Source organism: Cyprinus carpio, chromosome A4 (genome assembly GCF_018340385.1).
Source record: "Cyprinus carpio isolate SPL01 chromosome A4, ASM1834038v1, whole genome shotgun sequence".
Lineage (NCBI taxonomy): Eukaryota > Metazoa > Chordata > Actinopteri > Cypriniformes > Cyprinidae > Cyprinus > Cyprinus carpio.
Genome location: NC_056575.1, coordinates 14,189,653 through 14,203,690, shown reverse-complemented (window position 1 = coordinate 14,203,690; position 14,038 = coordinate 14,189,653). Strand labels below are relative to the sequence as shown.

Here is a 14,038-nt window from a genome sequence, read left to right as displayed (position 1 = left end):
TGAAATACCACTTTGTTCTGGGAAATCTGAAAGGATGCCACACACATTTCAAAACAAACACACTGACAGGTGTGATGACAGCAAATATGTCATTAAAGATTTTACATTTTAGATACCCTTGTCTAATCCTGAATGGACTGCATTAGGCATTTTCTTTACCCCTGGCTCTCTTTGTTATGTCTTCTGCCCAGTTCTGATATATCTCTCCCATCTTCGTCACAGGTGCTACTGTATGAAGCTATGCCAAAAGTTCAGTGAATGTACTAAACAACACTGATTTCCTTCAGACTAATCCAGGAATTGGACACAGTGTTTTTGAAAGCCTCCTGGACAGAGCTAATGCTAGCAAACATGTTGATTCACTCCTGCAGACTGTGTGAATGGTGAAATTAGCTTTGTTATACAAGACTATTTAACATGTAAGTGTTTGTGCCCACTACCTTGGCACAGGGCTTATAAACAGTGTGAGATTTGCATCCACAGAGATGCTTTGTGCTGAAATACGTAGTTGATGGTAACACAGGGTGCTGACAGATTTGAGGTTAAGGATTAAATCAGTTAAAGGTCAAACTCAGGATTATGAAATTTGTATTCAAGCCTGCCATAAAATGAAAGATTACACGCTAACTCTGTTCCAAAACCTAGTGAGCTGCCTAGTGGGCTACAAAGGCAGCATCCTTACTGTCATGAAACTCCAAAAGTGACTGATTTTGAACATTATACTGTATGTAGGCAGCATGAAGCACAAATGAGACTCAATTCAGAATTGAGATATTAGCATGTGGCTAAGCCAACAAAGATGATACAGTAATTAAAGAACGGTGAACGTGAATTTGTTGTTAAATTATTGAAATATTTACTTCAAAAAATATTCTAGGTCAAAGGAATTTGGCTTACAAAAATGTGTAAATCCCTGATCTATTTAAACAGGGACAGCCTGAAATCTATATAACTGCTGTTAGAAATTATGCTTTGACAGCACATTTCGAATCATGAATAAAATTCGACAAAAATCGTATCATGAAAATTTTCAGGATGATCCAGCTAATGCACGTTTTGTGGCGTAAACAAACAGGTGATTTGCTGTTTTAACTGCACAACGGGACTTCTATTCCTATCATATATGTTCCAGACCATTTCTGAATGCATTTCAGAAATGCATTCTGGGATAGCCTCTCCTATGAAGAATACAGAACATGTGATACTGCATTCATTTGCAGTCACATTTATTGTTGTTCTTGTAGGCAAAATTCAGTCATTTTGGTCACCACTGCTGAGTGAGTTTGCTATTGACTTGTTTTGCCTGCAAAATTTCACTGTGATCGCACCTTTACAATTTGGCCAAAACATTGTATCTTACACAAAATAATTTTTCTGCCTACTGCTTGGAACAGCTTTTGTGTCTACTGAACACCTACGATGCCTTAAAATGCTAGGTAGGCAGCTCACTAGGTTTTGGAACAGAGCTCTATTCTCTCCGTACCAGCCCCTCCCATAGTTTCTCCAGTGCGGCAGACTTTTTGGACAGAGAAAAAAGGAAGATGAGGGAAAAAAGGCAGATGGGAGTTTGCTTTTCTCATCTGTGGAAGTATTAGCGCAGTAGCCCTGTAAATCAAGGTTTTGAGTAATGTAAGGCCCGATGGAAAAGGGCAGGAATAGGTTTCGAGAGAGACGTTGCCTATTAGGACTCTCTGATTCATCAAAGCTCCCGTCTGCCATGTGAGACCCTCTGTCTGGCTTTGTGTGTACTGTCTTGCCCTCTCCATAACCAGTGTCTGGGAACACCAACATCTGTGCTTTAGTCCGGTATAAATCTAACTGGGCAGTACAGCCAAAACAAACAGTCTGGGAGGGAAATCGGTTACGTTTTGTTCACTGATCGCCTTGCTGTGAGGGGTAATACAGGTCACGCGTCTGAGACGAAATACAGGTCACATGTCTGTGAACTCCCAACCCCACTTCAATCGACACACTCCATCAGGTCTAGTGCAGATTTATGAAGTAACCAACTAGCCTGTGGAGACTTACACACTGGTGGCTAAATAGCCATGTGGATTTATGAAGTCACCTTTGAATGATGGTTCGGCTCTGACAGGAAGATGAAATCTAAAGTGAGCTCTGACTAGGCTGGTTATGTGGAAGAAGTAGAAATAAGATGAACGTCATCTCCAAATATATTGGAAGAGGACAGTGAATGCCGATGGCAGATCACCTTTTCAGATGTGAATAACACACCAAAGAGGAACCACAGTGCAATATTATACTTTAATTTCCCAGGAAATTGTGTTTTTCCACAGATTTATGTCATTATGAAAATGTAATAATGCATGAGGGAACCAACTCAGAGCAACCTGCCCTGTGCCACAGCGCTATTGTTCCTGTGATAGTGGCACCATCTAGTGGATAACAGGATATAGTTGTTGCTGTTTCATTTGGGTGATTTGCAGAAACCTTAATTTAAATATTAAGATTCTGTTTATTGCTCACCTCTGTCATTGCCACTAGCATATTGCAGTGGTTTGCTTTTGTCAATACTGTTGAAGCTCTGGCTCCTTCGGTTCAGGTTGGAGGATCCGTGAGCTTTACTACTGCTACTGCCGCTGCCTGCAGCGGGGACTTTGGAGGGACCTGGTAACCTGTAACACACAACACACATACCACAGGACTTTATTAAATATGACCTGTACAAGCTTACGTTTTATCTCTGATAGACACTCATACAGACCACCTGGGTTATTGTAAACTAAAACTAAAACCATTAAAAATTAGATATATTGAAACATAGAAGCCAATAAATTAATAGTATTTAACATAATGATCTGACTAGTGTCTTCTAAAACAGCTCATTTTTTAATATGACAACACAATAGACATCTCTTAATTGCTCTAAAATCTGCAATAAATCTTGCCTGGAGTGTGTGTGTGTGTGTGTGTGTGTGTGTGTGTGTGTGTGTGTGTGTGTGTGTGTGTGTGTGTGTGTGTGTGTGTGTGTGTGTGTGTTTGTTTCTTTGCATTGTCTTTACTGTATTCATAACATTGATGATTTACTCGTGAACAAAGCTTGTTAATGACTCACGAGTGCCAGTTTTTAATTGGGAAACCCGACCCTGTGACACATCACCCTAACAACGGCTCATAAACATGTTGTGGGGGTACAAAACAGCAGCAAGTTATCATTCTTTGACACTAACAGTTGTTTCACCTTACTCCAATCTGATTATGCCAACAGACAATTGATTTTAACAAACCAAACTGATGACCTTATAAAGACTTTTATGGAAAGTTATAGTTTCATTTTAAAAACCATCGGAAATTCCCATCATCATTTGAAATTCTCATCACTGATCAAATGTTTTGAAAAGTCTTATCACACAGAATCAAAGCAAATAGCTTTCCTAGAAATGATGGATTTGAGAACGATGATTCAGGCAGTTCAGGTGCATGTCTCATCAAGACTCTAATGACACTGCTTCATCACTTGCTCATTTCCCATCAGGCACTTCTGCTTTTCCCCATTAACCTGTTGTGCAGACCACCATAATATGCAAGCTCTGATAAAGCATATCTGATGATATTTCTCAAACAGGTTATTTTGGTGAAAATTGGGATGGACATCAGTGTCTGAAATGAGGACAGGGTCTGAATGGAAAACATTTAGACGTTAGACGTTTTAACAGAATATGTGTCCTTAGAGAGTGCTGTAGAATTCTGCTGTGTGTTTGTTTATTAAATATTCTGACTAATTTCATCATGCTTTTATCTATCAGTAAGACTGTGTCACTCTCAGCTGAACGTAACACATTTTATCATGTTAAAATCTGCAGAATTCTGCAGATTTTTCTGCTGATTTTACAGAGAAAAACATCAAAAGTGAGCAGATTCAGGTTGGCCTGGTTCAAAGATGCAGGCAACATCTGACATCAGCATTTATTAGACATTTGGTTTTCTAATTTGGTCTTGAAATGTTCCTTACACTATGATTTGCATAAATATGTATCATGTATACATTCACAAACATGCCTGTAGAGGATAAATGTAATGCTTACTAGGCATCTCAAGACAGAGAACGATGCTAAAATAGACCTGAAATAAACCTGTTGTGTGCAATTTTTTTCTGTGCTAAAAGATTTTATTTTACCCAGACTTATATTCAGAGACAAGTATGACATTTATAGGTTGATTTTCCTGAAAAATCCATGACACTTTCAATGCATTGCTCTTTTTGAGCATCCCGACCAAGCCGACACAGCAACACACTGGCTTAACCAATGGCATGAGTTGGGGGTGGGACTATATGTTAGTTTGGCCAATGAAAGCGAAGGATAAATACTTGAAATGTTCTTTTTTTAACCATTTGTTTGATGACACTGGTGGCACAGACATATATTCTGCTTTAAAGTCTGAATCTGAATCTGAGACCGGTCAGCTGCAAGACCACGTCTCTGGATCAGTTCTTGTTTATTTTAGGGTAATAATTAAAGTGTCAATGGGGCTCATGGAGGTCAACTGTGAAGAATCTCAACTTTTGAATAATCACTGAATTTTAATAACGCTTCACATCTTATCCAATCTGTGTCCTGCATGCATAAAAAGGCCTTATGGAAGATAAAATCTTTCAAATGATGCCTATTAAAATTTAGAGCAGGATGTTTAAGGATCAAATAAGACTGCTTCTGTCATCTTGGTTGAATCTTAATACTATCTTTCCAATTGAAGTACACTGAATATAACTGAAAGTTTTGGATTCTAGAGGACAGCTAACATTATGCATTATTATCTATCCTGCTTTCCTTCTTTTAAGAAACAAGATTATAGGTTATTACGATGTTCTATCTAACCCAAATTACTGCACAATAGTTATGTGTTGAATTGATAAATTAGGCCTCAGACATAGAGTTTCATAAGTATATCTCTGAAGAAACAAACAGGAGTGTGTATTTTTGTTTGTGTAAATGTATATGTGTATTAGTAACCTTTGAAGCCTCATGTCAATTCAGTTTAATGACAAATATATGATATTGCTGAAATGTAATTAACACTAATTAAAAAAAAAATGATTTATTCATAAATGATAAAACTGAATATAACCCACCAGCCTATCACTGGAATATATTAAATATTAATTAACTATAATTAAAAACGTGTCTTGAATTCATTAATTGGTGATCATTCGTGAACCCATAGCCATCCAAGCGTCAAAGCCATTACTCCAGTCTTCAGTGTCACATGATCCTTCAGAAATCATTCTAATCTGCTTATTTGGTGCACAATAAACATTTCTTATTACTATCAATGTTGAAAACAGTTTTGTTGCCTTTTTTCAGGATAATTTGATGAATAAAGAGATCAACAGAGCTATTTTTTATATATATATAAATCTTTTGTAGCATAATAAATGTCTTTAATGTCACTTTCAGTCAATTTAATGCTTCCTTGCTGAATAAACGTTTTAATTTCTGAACTGACCCTAACTTCTGAATGATAGTGTATAGTGATGTCATCTGGGAGAAAAAAAAAAGTCTAAAAAATGCCATGAACAATTCATCCATTTTTACAGTTTACTCTTTGAAGATTTTTGATATAAGATTTATCTGTTTTCTGGTGCATCTAACACAGGCATTCTCACTTGCAACCACCAATAAATCTCATTTCTGATCCAATTTTCAAAAAAACTATGGCCAGTTGTGCAACCCAATGACAATATTTGGTGTGAACGTCTCTCTGCATATTTATGCTGCATCTAGACATCTACGTAATAAAGTATACATTACATCTGAACTTCGGATGAGACCAGAGTGTAGGTAGTATGAAAAAAAATTATTCAGGTCACTGACCAAACATTGTATATCAGTGCTTTGAGAGAAGATCCCAGATCTCGGATACTTCAAAGAAAACTGCAGGCACACGTTGTCTTTGAGCAGATAATGCCGTCAGTCGAAACCCTAACCATCAGGATGTCACTTGAGTAAGCACTATATCATACAAAGTGTCCATCACATATCTCACATAGTTTGGCCAGGGGCTACTTGAAATGCTTTGCCAGCACAAAGCTTCCCACCAGCTCTGAGACTGAAGCAAATGCTTTCAGGACCAAACAACTGCTGCCGGAGTGTGAAACGGCAAAAACCTCAGAAATAAACCGCATTCAAGATCTAGGGTTTATCCAGCACTTTCTGCATCCGTTCATCTTGAATCAACCAAGCTGTTCAGTTCAAAACCCTCAGAAAAGCTCCAGAAAGACTTCTGAAATGTGAAAAAGCCAGACTAAAGTTGTGTGGAACTACATAAGTAGATTGGCTTTCCCGGTCTCTAGCCTGAAGGTCTGCAGAGAGTTTCAGGTGGCAGTACAGAGCGAGAGCAGGCAGATACAGTTGAAGACTCTACCTTGTGTTTTTCTTCTGAGGGGCTGCTATTCCACTGTGACCTGGTGGACTTGTATATCGTGCGGTGAGACTGTAAAGAGGTAGTGGGAGAGAGAAACGGGAGAGAAAAAGAGGGAGGGAGAGAGAGAGAGGAATGAAGTTAATGACTGGATTGAATTTTTTTTCAAACTGTGGCATCTTTCTCTCTAATGCAATAAGGGCGGCACTTAGCGAGGGCTTGGCACACACGTGCAAACACAAACAGCATGGCCTCTGTCCGCGCCTACTCAGATTCACATGACATGTCACTCGTCTCAAACCACAAGTATGTGTATTTCCTCCAACTGTCCTTCTGTTCATGTCGCTATTGTATGTTGTAGATCTGTACAAGGTTAAAAGCCAAATCACAATCTTCATAAACCTGTGCCTTCAAATATGCGTTTTAGATAAACCTCCACAACAACATATAACTCAAAGAAAGAAATCCCATTTGACAGAGAAGATATTCCTGTAGCTCCAGTCACAAAATAATAATAATAAAATCTTTCACACACCACAAGCACACACCTTTGACAGAGAGTAGATATTCCTGTAGCTCCATAAATATGCACGGTTCAGTCACATATATATTAAAAAAAATAAAAAAAAGTAGACATAGCTCTCATCCACACACTCTCTTTCACACACACAAAAGCAACACATGACAACAGTGTGCTTTCAGGAATATTTTACTTGAAACTAGTATATACTGTGGCCATTGTTTATACTGTTTTTTTTCTTCAAAAGATAAAAAGTTATACACACTGAAGTGCCTTGAAAAAAAATATACCAAACTGAATGTTTTTTTTTTTTTCTGTATAAATTGAAATTCAATACATAAAAGTGAGTACGATTTTGCATATATATTATACATTTACTGAGCAAGGATGCAGTAGATTGATCAAAAGTGACATAGCTCTCATCCACGTCAGTGGTATAGGGACTTAACTTGTTAACCTGCACCACTCATTTTGGGACTCACAGCTGAAAATGACCTACCTCTCGTGTTTCCTCCATACAGCTAAAGCTGCAAACTCAACTCCTTGTTACAAATACCTAACAACATACAAAAGACTGCTTTGTACAGTTTCATGACAACAGTGTGCTACACAGACAATTTTGGTGTCTTTGGAAAGAAGAAAACCTTGTTGGGCTTACTATCCATCATCTCAGAGTTGATAATGCTCAAAAAATAGATAAAAAGTTATAGACACTGAAGTGCCTTGCAAAAAATATCGCATCAGACAGATACCACAAAGAAGTTCTGAATATTTTTTGAATTTTTAATTTGTCATATACAAATACAAGCTTTTTATAAAACTTTAATACTAAAATAAAAACAAAATAGCGCGACAGCCCCTTGCGGATGACTGCGACCACAAACAGAACCAAAAAACAAAATAAAGTCCAGGCCTGGTCCTCTCTCGTCCTTCACTCTCGTAAATCCTCTTTTTATCCTTCTAGAGCTCTTCCGTGGGACTCGAGACTGGTGAGTGGCGCAGGTGTCACTCATTTCCAATTACTCCACCGGCCTCGACCCGTTCCCATGGCTCTCGGCCCCGCCCCACTCGTCACACATTAGAATATGTCCCAAAGTCCTTCAAAGACCACAACAACTAAACGGCCATCGGGACAAGATCACAGAAACCAGACAAGTCCTCTGTACAATCTGACCTGTGTTGCAGCCTGGAATTAAACCACACCATGCTGGTTTCGTCTGGCCAGAGGAGAACTCCCCCCGACTAAGCCTGGCTTCTCCCATGGTTTGTTTCTCCATTTCTGTCACCGTTATAGTTTTGGTTCCTTGCCACTGTCGCCTTTGGCTTGCTTAGTTGGGGACGCTTGTTTTCTGGCAATATTGTTGCCTTGATTGCATAGACGCTTTTGGAAGAGAGATGAACTGATGACATCACTGATTCATCAATGAACTGACTTTAACTGAAAATATTTACTGTTTGTTACTGTCCTCTTGCATTATTGACAAACTATTTTCCTGTTTGACACTGTAAAGCTGCGTCGACACAATCTGTATTGTATAAAGCTCTATATAAATAAAGGTGACTTGACTATATTAGCTATTTCATGGCTTCAAAAGTAGTTCAATCAGATTTTAGAACTAAAAAAAACAAAAACACTTACATACATTATATCATGAAACATGCACTATGTATGTTTTAAAGGTTTAACCTTTGAATATATAAGTAGCATATGTAGAATACCTACAATTACTGGGAAAATACATACTGCAATGTACAAGGTATTAGATATGCTGCCTTCAAGTGAAGTCTTCCTTATATGTTTGGTCATTAGTACCATAGATGTAACTGAGTTCATGTAAAGCCCGGAGGCTGGAGTCGCTTTCCTGCAACACTTGATACATTACTGTAATAAACTTCATGCAAACATGTTTTATAGCTGTTTAGGTGAAAGTGCTAGATGTTTCTGAACCAATCTCTGTAAGGGCAGAGATGACCCTTGCCTGAGGCTGGAATAAATGAGTGCAATTTGTCAGATCGAAAATATGCGGGATGGAGGCCCTGCCAGTAGGACTTACAACACACAGACACCAAAGGCCAAAGCACAAAACACAGAACAGTTGGCTATACAGGTCTCAAATCTCTTTATCTCAAGCCACTAATGGCTGATTGACAATGGCTTTGTTCATTTTGGGTGTGCACTTGTGTTTGTCTATGTTTGGATATGCTGTGCTAAGCTGTAAATGTGCCTTGAAAAGCTTCATAGCAGGTTTGTGAGCACTGCGTGATGGAATGAGAATGTCTGTGGATGGATGGAAGTTGATTAAAGTCAAAGTATGAGAGAGAATGAGAAAAGGGGGATGTCCAGTTTGCAACGGTTCAACAGTTACAGTAGGAATACCTCCATCTAAACTGCATCTAGATGGTATTACCATCTGCCATGCTGGAAAACAACAGCTCATTTTAGCTTAAGATCATCAGTAATATTTGTTGCTAATCCAAAGTGGTCTACCACCAACAATCAGCCTGACCAAGATGGTCTACAAGGTCAAAACCAAGTCTAACAAGTGGCAATCAAGCTTATCAACCATCTACATCATCTTGTAGCTGCTAAAGATCATGAATGACCAGCTTAGACCAGCAGAAAACCATGTAACACTTAATGCAACAAGTGTTCAGTCATTTGATTTATGTTTATTTGGTGTTGCATGCTAGATAACCCCAACCACATTGAAATTCAAATATATTCTGATTGGCTATCATTGTGTAATGTGACATCTAGTTAGGACATAAGATAAAACAAGCATCCATCTGAATTTCAACCAACTAAGATTCTTCCACAAATGTCCTTCCAAAAGCTGCCCATAGTGAAAGAGAGGTAGGTGTGTATCCTCAGAAGATCATTATGACCACCATGAACGTTTCACTTTAACAAGTTTCTATGGCAAGTGTGTGACAAAGAGCTGGCTTAAAACTACAGACTCCCTCAAGTAAACCCTGAGGTGCAACAAAGACTTTACCAGACTGGGAGAATGAAAGGAAGACAGTAAAATAGGGAGGCAAGACAGCAGGTTAACAAGCATTGTAACCAAAGACAGCTCCAGTGAGACACTAACACTGTCTTTCACTCTCTCATTCTCTCTCTCTCTCTCTCATGAGAATGTGATCATGTCCACATGATTAATGAGGCCCATCGTTTCTCCTCCAGCTCAAAGAGGAACTCAGCTGGGACAGGATGGTTGAAAAAAAACACTCTTAACTCTACAACTTTCTTTCATTTCCCCTCACAGTCTAGCAGCATAAATGTATGACACTGGTAGGTCTGACAATCTCAATAATAAATTCTTAAAAATTCAGTGAGAAATCACAGTAACTCTAACCAATAATCATCCCAATCATAACCAATAACTCTACCAAGTCACTATTCAGAACATATTAAAATGAATCTAAACAATAAAGGTTTAGCAAGGATTACAAACTCACTCACTACAGTTTCTCTAAACTCTGCAGGAAACCAGCCCTCCAGGACTGAGTTTGGGCACCCCTGCTCTAATGGAAATCAATAAATCTGGAGATTAGCCTACCTCCTCAATCTAAAAACATCAAAATGATAAGGATGAGAATGAAATGTACTTTCAAAAAAAAAAAAAAAAAAAAGTCATATAAGCAACAGAGACCATTTTTGTGTGTGGCTACAGTACATTCGCAACAACAGATATCAGTATAAAATTCAAGACCACTGTCATATCAAACAGTAAACATAAGATGCATTACAAAAACAAATTTATAAGTCAAAACTTTCCAACAAACTGTAAAAATGTACACAACGATGTAAACACCTGCATTTTTAACAATCTGACTACTCAGTGTCTGTTCTGAAAATACCTCAATTGCATTATAATATACATTAAAGAACATTTGCTAATTATTAGTTTATCTTAATCTTAGATTAAGTGTCATATGTGCTATGTATTGTGTATACATAGCACACACACCCACACCCACACACACACACACAATCTTACCTTTAAAATGAAAAATCAGTTCTGTTGCAATAATACTGTAATACTGAATGAGTTTCCACAGCAAAAGACAGGAAGCAAAGAATGACCACCCTCCAAAGAAGTTTTAAAACTAAGAGAAGCTCAACAATCCATAAAATGAGTTTAAACTTACCTCCCGAGAGAGAAACATCTCATTTTCAAAGCAGAACAGGCAACTTCCAAAAAAAGGAACTAAACACCTAAATATTTGACCCTGAATAATGATCAAATCTGGAGTGACACAATAGCCTCAATACACAGAAGAGCACACATCAGAAACTTGTGCCATAAAGGATAAAAAAAAAACAATAAAAAAAAAACTACCAAAAACTGAACAATAACTATATGGTTTCCAGTCAGAGTTCCTGTGTAACCCAGATATGCAACACGGTCAATACTACCATACCTATTGCCGTCAGACTTTCTCCCATAGGACAATCGGCTCTTCCTGTCCCGTGAGTTGGGGGCAGGCAATCGTGAGCATGAGACCAGCGAGTCGACCCGTTCACCTCGGGACATGGTGCGCTGAGAGGGAGGGATGATACTTCACCCCCCATATCTTCCCCAGACCTAAAGGCACCGCAATGTCCAGCTATCCCCCTCTTTCTTTCTCTCTCTCTGACCGTCACTCCAGCAGGTGTTGGCTATAGAAAGCTTGGATCTCTAAAACTGTAAATGGGAGCAGTGCCTATGGGTAAAACCAGCCAGTGTGTGTTATAAAAAGCTCACCCCTCATTCCCAGAGATCTCAGACAGTGTTGTATTATGGTATTTAGATCTTTAAAACATAACAGATACCCAGCTGACTGGGTATCACAGTGTTAAAAGGGGATTTCTTATAACATGTTCTAAGTAGTGCTAAAAGTTATGTAAATCTGTGTTTTTTCCCTAATCGCAGCAGTTAAAGCAAAATAAATAAATAGATCGATCGAAAGTGACGGTAAAGACATTTACATTGCTACAAAATGAACTTTGTAACATCAGAATATTAGAATGATTTCTGAAGGATCATGTCACTGTACTGTATACAGTTTTGATGCAGTAAAAAAAAAAAAAAAAAAAAAAACAACACACGGGGATTACCCATAATGAGTTTATTCACTGAATATGCAGTACACTTTTACCAGTAAGCTAAAATGCTTTAAGAAACCCCAAGAGTCTGTTTAAGCATTTCTGTGCTGTTTGCCAAATAAGAAAAGAGTTGATGAATCTCCCAAACCCCTGTGACTGATACAACACACACAATTACACAAAGATAATCAACCAGCAACCCATTTTAACACCTGTAACCCCAAGCCAGCAAGGTTATTATAGTTTTGCATTTATAAATGTTTTATTTTAATATTGGTTTCAAATGAGCTATACTATTCAGTTTCGTTTTTATTAGTTTGCTTAATAATTTTGTCAGTTTTAGTTAAGTTTTTATTTTGTGAACACATTTCTAGTTTTTATATAGTTTAGGTTCAGTTTTAGTTTTAGTAATTAAAGTTTAGTAGAATTAACAGATCACTTCCCGAGCACAGACCAAAGAAAGACTTAGTTTAATGCAAGTGACACATAATTAAAGCATTGCTGAGATTGATTAGACTGTAAAAGTATACAAATATACGCCAAAATGAAGCAGTCAGGCCTTTTTACTCCATAAATCTACACATGTTGCGTTTAATTAAATATGCACTGTCATATTTAAAAACACTAGATTGAACGATAAACAAGTGTTGAGATATTTAATTTGAAAATAAATGTAATTTGTTTGTATTAGATGTCTTTTATCTTATTTATCTATAATCATGATACTGTAACTGTTGTGTCTTGCTCACTTTCCCGCGAACAACGGCGCATAAATCATTACTGGGACTAATGAAATTCAATAATTACGGTGGAGTCTCAATGTCTTTTCACCCCGTTTATTTTAATAAAACTTCTTACAATAGCCTACGTGGTTATGCGCATGGCAGATGGGTAAATTTCCCTCTCGACCAATGCATCAATCGTCTATTATTACCTGATCATACTTTTCGCAGTGCTCTTTAAATCAGAGTCCTGCACATGGCTGACTTCACGTTGCGGGTCGAGGAATTAGTAGTCATGGGCAGACTGCGGGTCTAAAAGCCAAGACTAGCTATTTAGACTCAATATGATACCTGCCTAACCTTCTGTAGCCTATATAATTTTATTTTTAAAGCTTCTATAGCCTAACCAGCGGAAGCAGTGAATGACAGCTTAGGGAATGCTTTTTGCTCACTTTGTAGCCTATATAATTTTATTTTTAAAGCTTCTATAGCCTAACCAATAGCCACGTATACACTACAGAGTTTAAGGAAAGAAAATTTAAGAGTAAAGAAATATATTTAAATATGTTCTTTTAATTTATTTTAATTGTTTACATAAATAATTCTGATAACAGTTTTCGTATCAGGTAACGTGCACCAGGGTCGGGTACAGAATTAAATTAGTGCTGCTGTTGGATAACGAGTTGAGTGCTCTGTTAAATACTGCTGGTATGAGTTTACCAAACAGGACCCGTGCAGGACTCTGATTTAAACTGCTTTGCATCTCTCTGTCAGATAACCTCACACGCATGATGCGCCATTTACAGCTAGGCTAACCGTCACATGGCTTATATATTTTTCCGCTATTGGGGTGAGAACGTAATGATTATACGAAAACGATTATTTATTTTTGATAATTATTATTTTATTTCAGTTTGTTTTTCAATAACTGTTGTTTCGTTTCATTTTAGTTTTTCATTTATTTTGACCATTTTATTTTATTTCAGTTTACAAGATTTTTTTTTGATCAATCGTTTTCATCTTAGTTTTAGTTTTCATTTACGAAAATAACCTTGCAAGCCAGTAAACGTTCGAAGAAACACTTCCCAAATGCCATACAAGAGCTTCCTTTTTACCCGACTGTCTGGAGCTGGACAGAGAACTGAGACTGTTATCTGAGAAGACTGCGTTTACAACATCCTCCAGGAGTGCAGCCAATCTACAGCCCTCCTGGCCCAATTCTGCTCGCTGATGTCATTTGGTGTGTGTGGAATGCTAAAGTGTGTGTTTCAGGCTAGCAGTCCAAGGCCCTCTGAACACCTGTCACTGCTGGATGTGAGTTGAGAG

General features: G+C 37.8%; 1 protein-coding gene across 11 annotated transcripts in view; it reads right to left on the bottom strand.

The window, feature by feature from the left end:
• The window catches only part of LOC109076864 (neuron navigator 3), a 282,801-nt gene that overhangs the window by 62,810 nt on the left and 205,953 nt on the right, over positions 1-14,038 (bottom strand). For 9 of the 11 annotated variants that reach the window (XM_042742261.1, XM_042742270.1, XM_042742254.1 and 6 more), the window contains 2 exons: positions 6,385-6,453; positions 2,488-2,636 (listed from right to left, as the gene is read on the bottom strand). In XM_042742261.1, coding sequence (XP_042598195.1) covers positions 2,488-2,636; positions 6,385-6,453 — 218 coding nt within the window. Of the gene's footprint in view, positions 1-2,487; positions 2,637-6,384; positions 6,454-11,326; positions 11,683-14,038 lie in introns of those variants that run through there. The other 2 variants (XM_042742283.1, XM_042742245.1) reach the window with 2 other exon arrangements.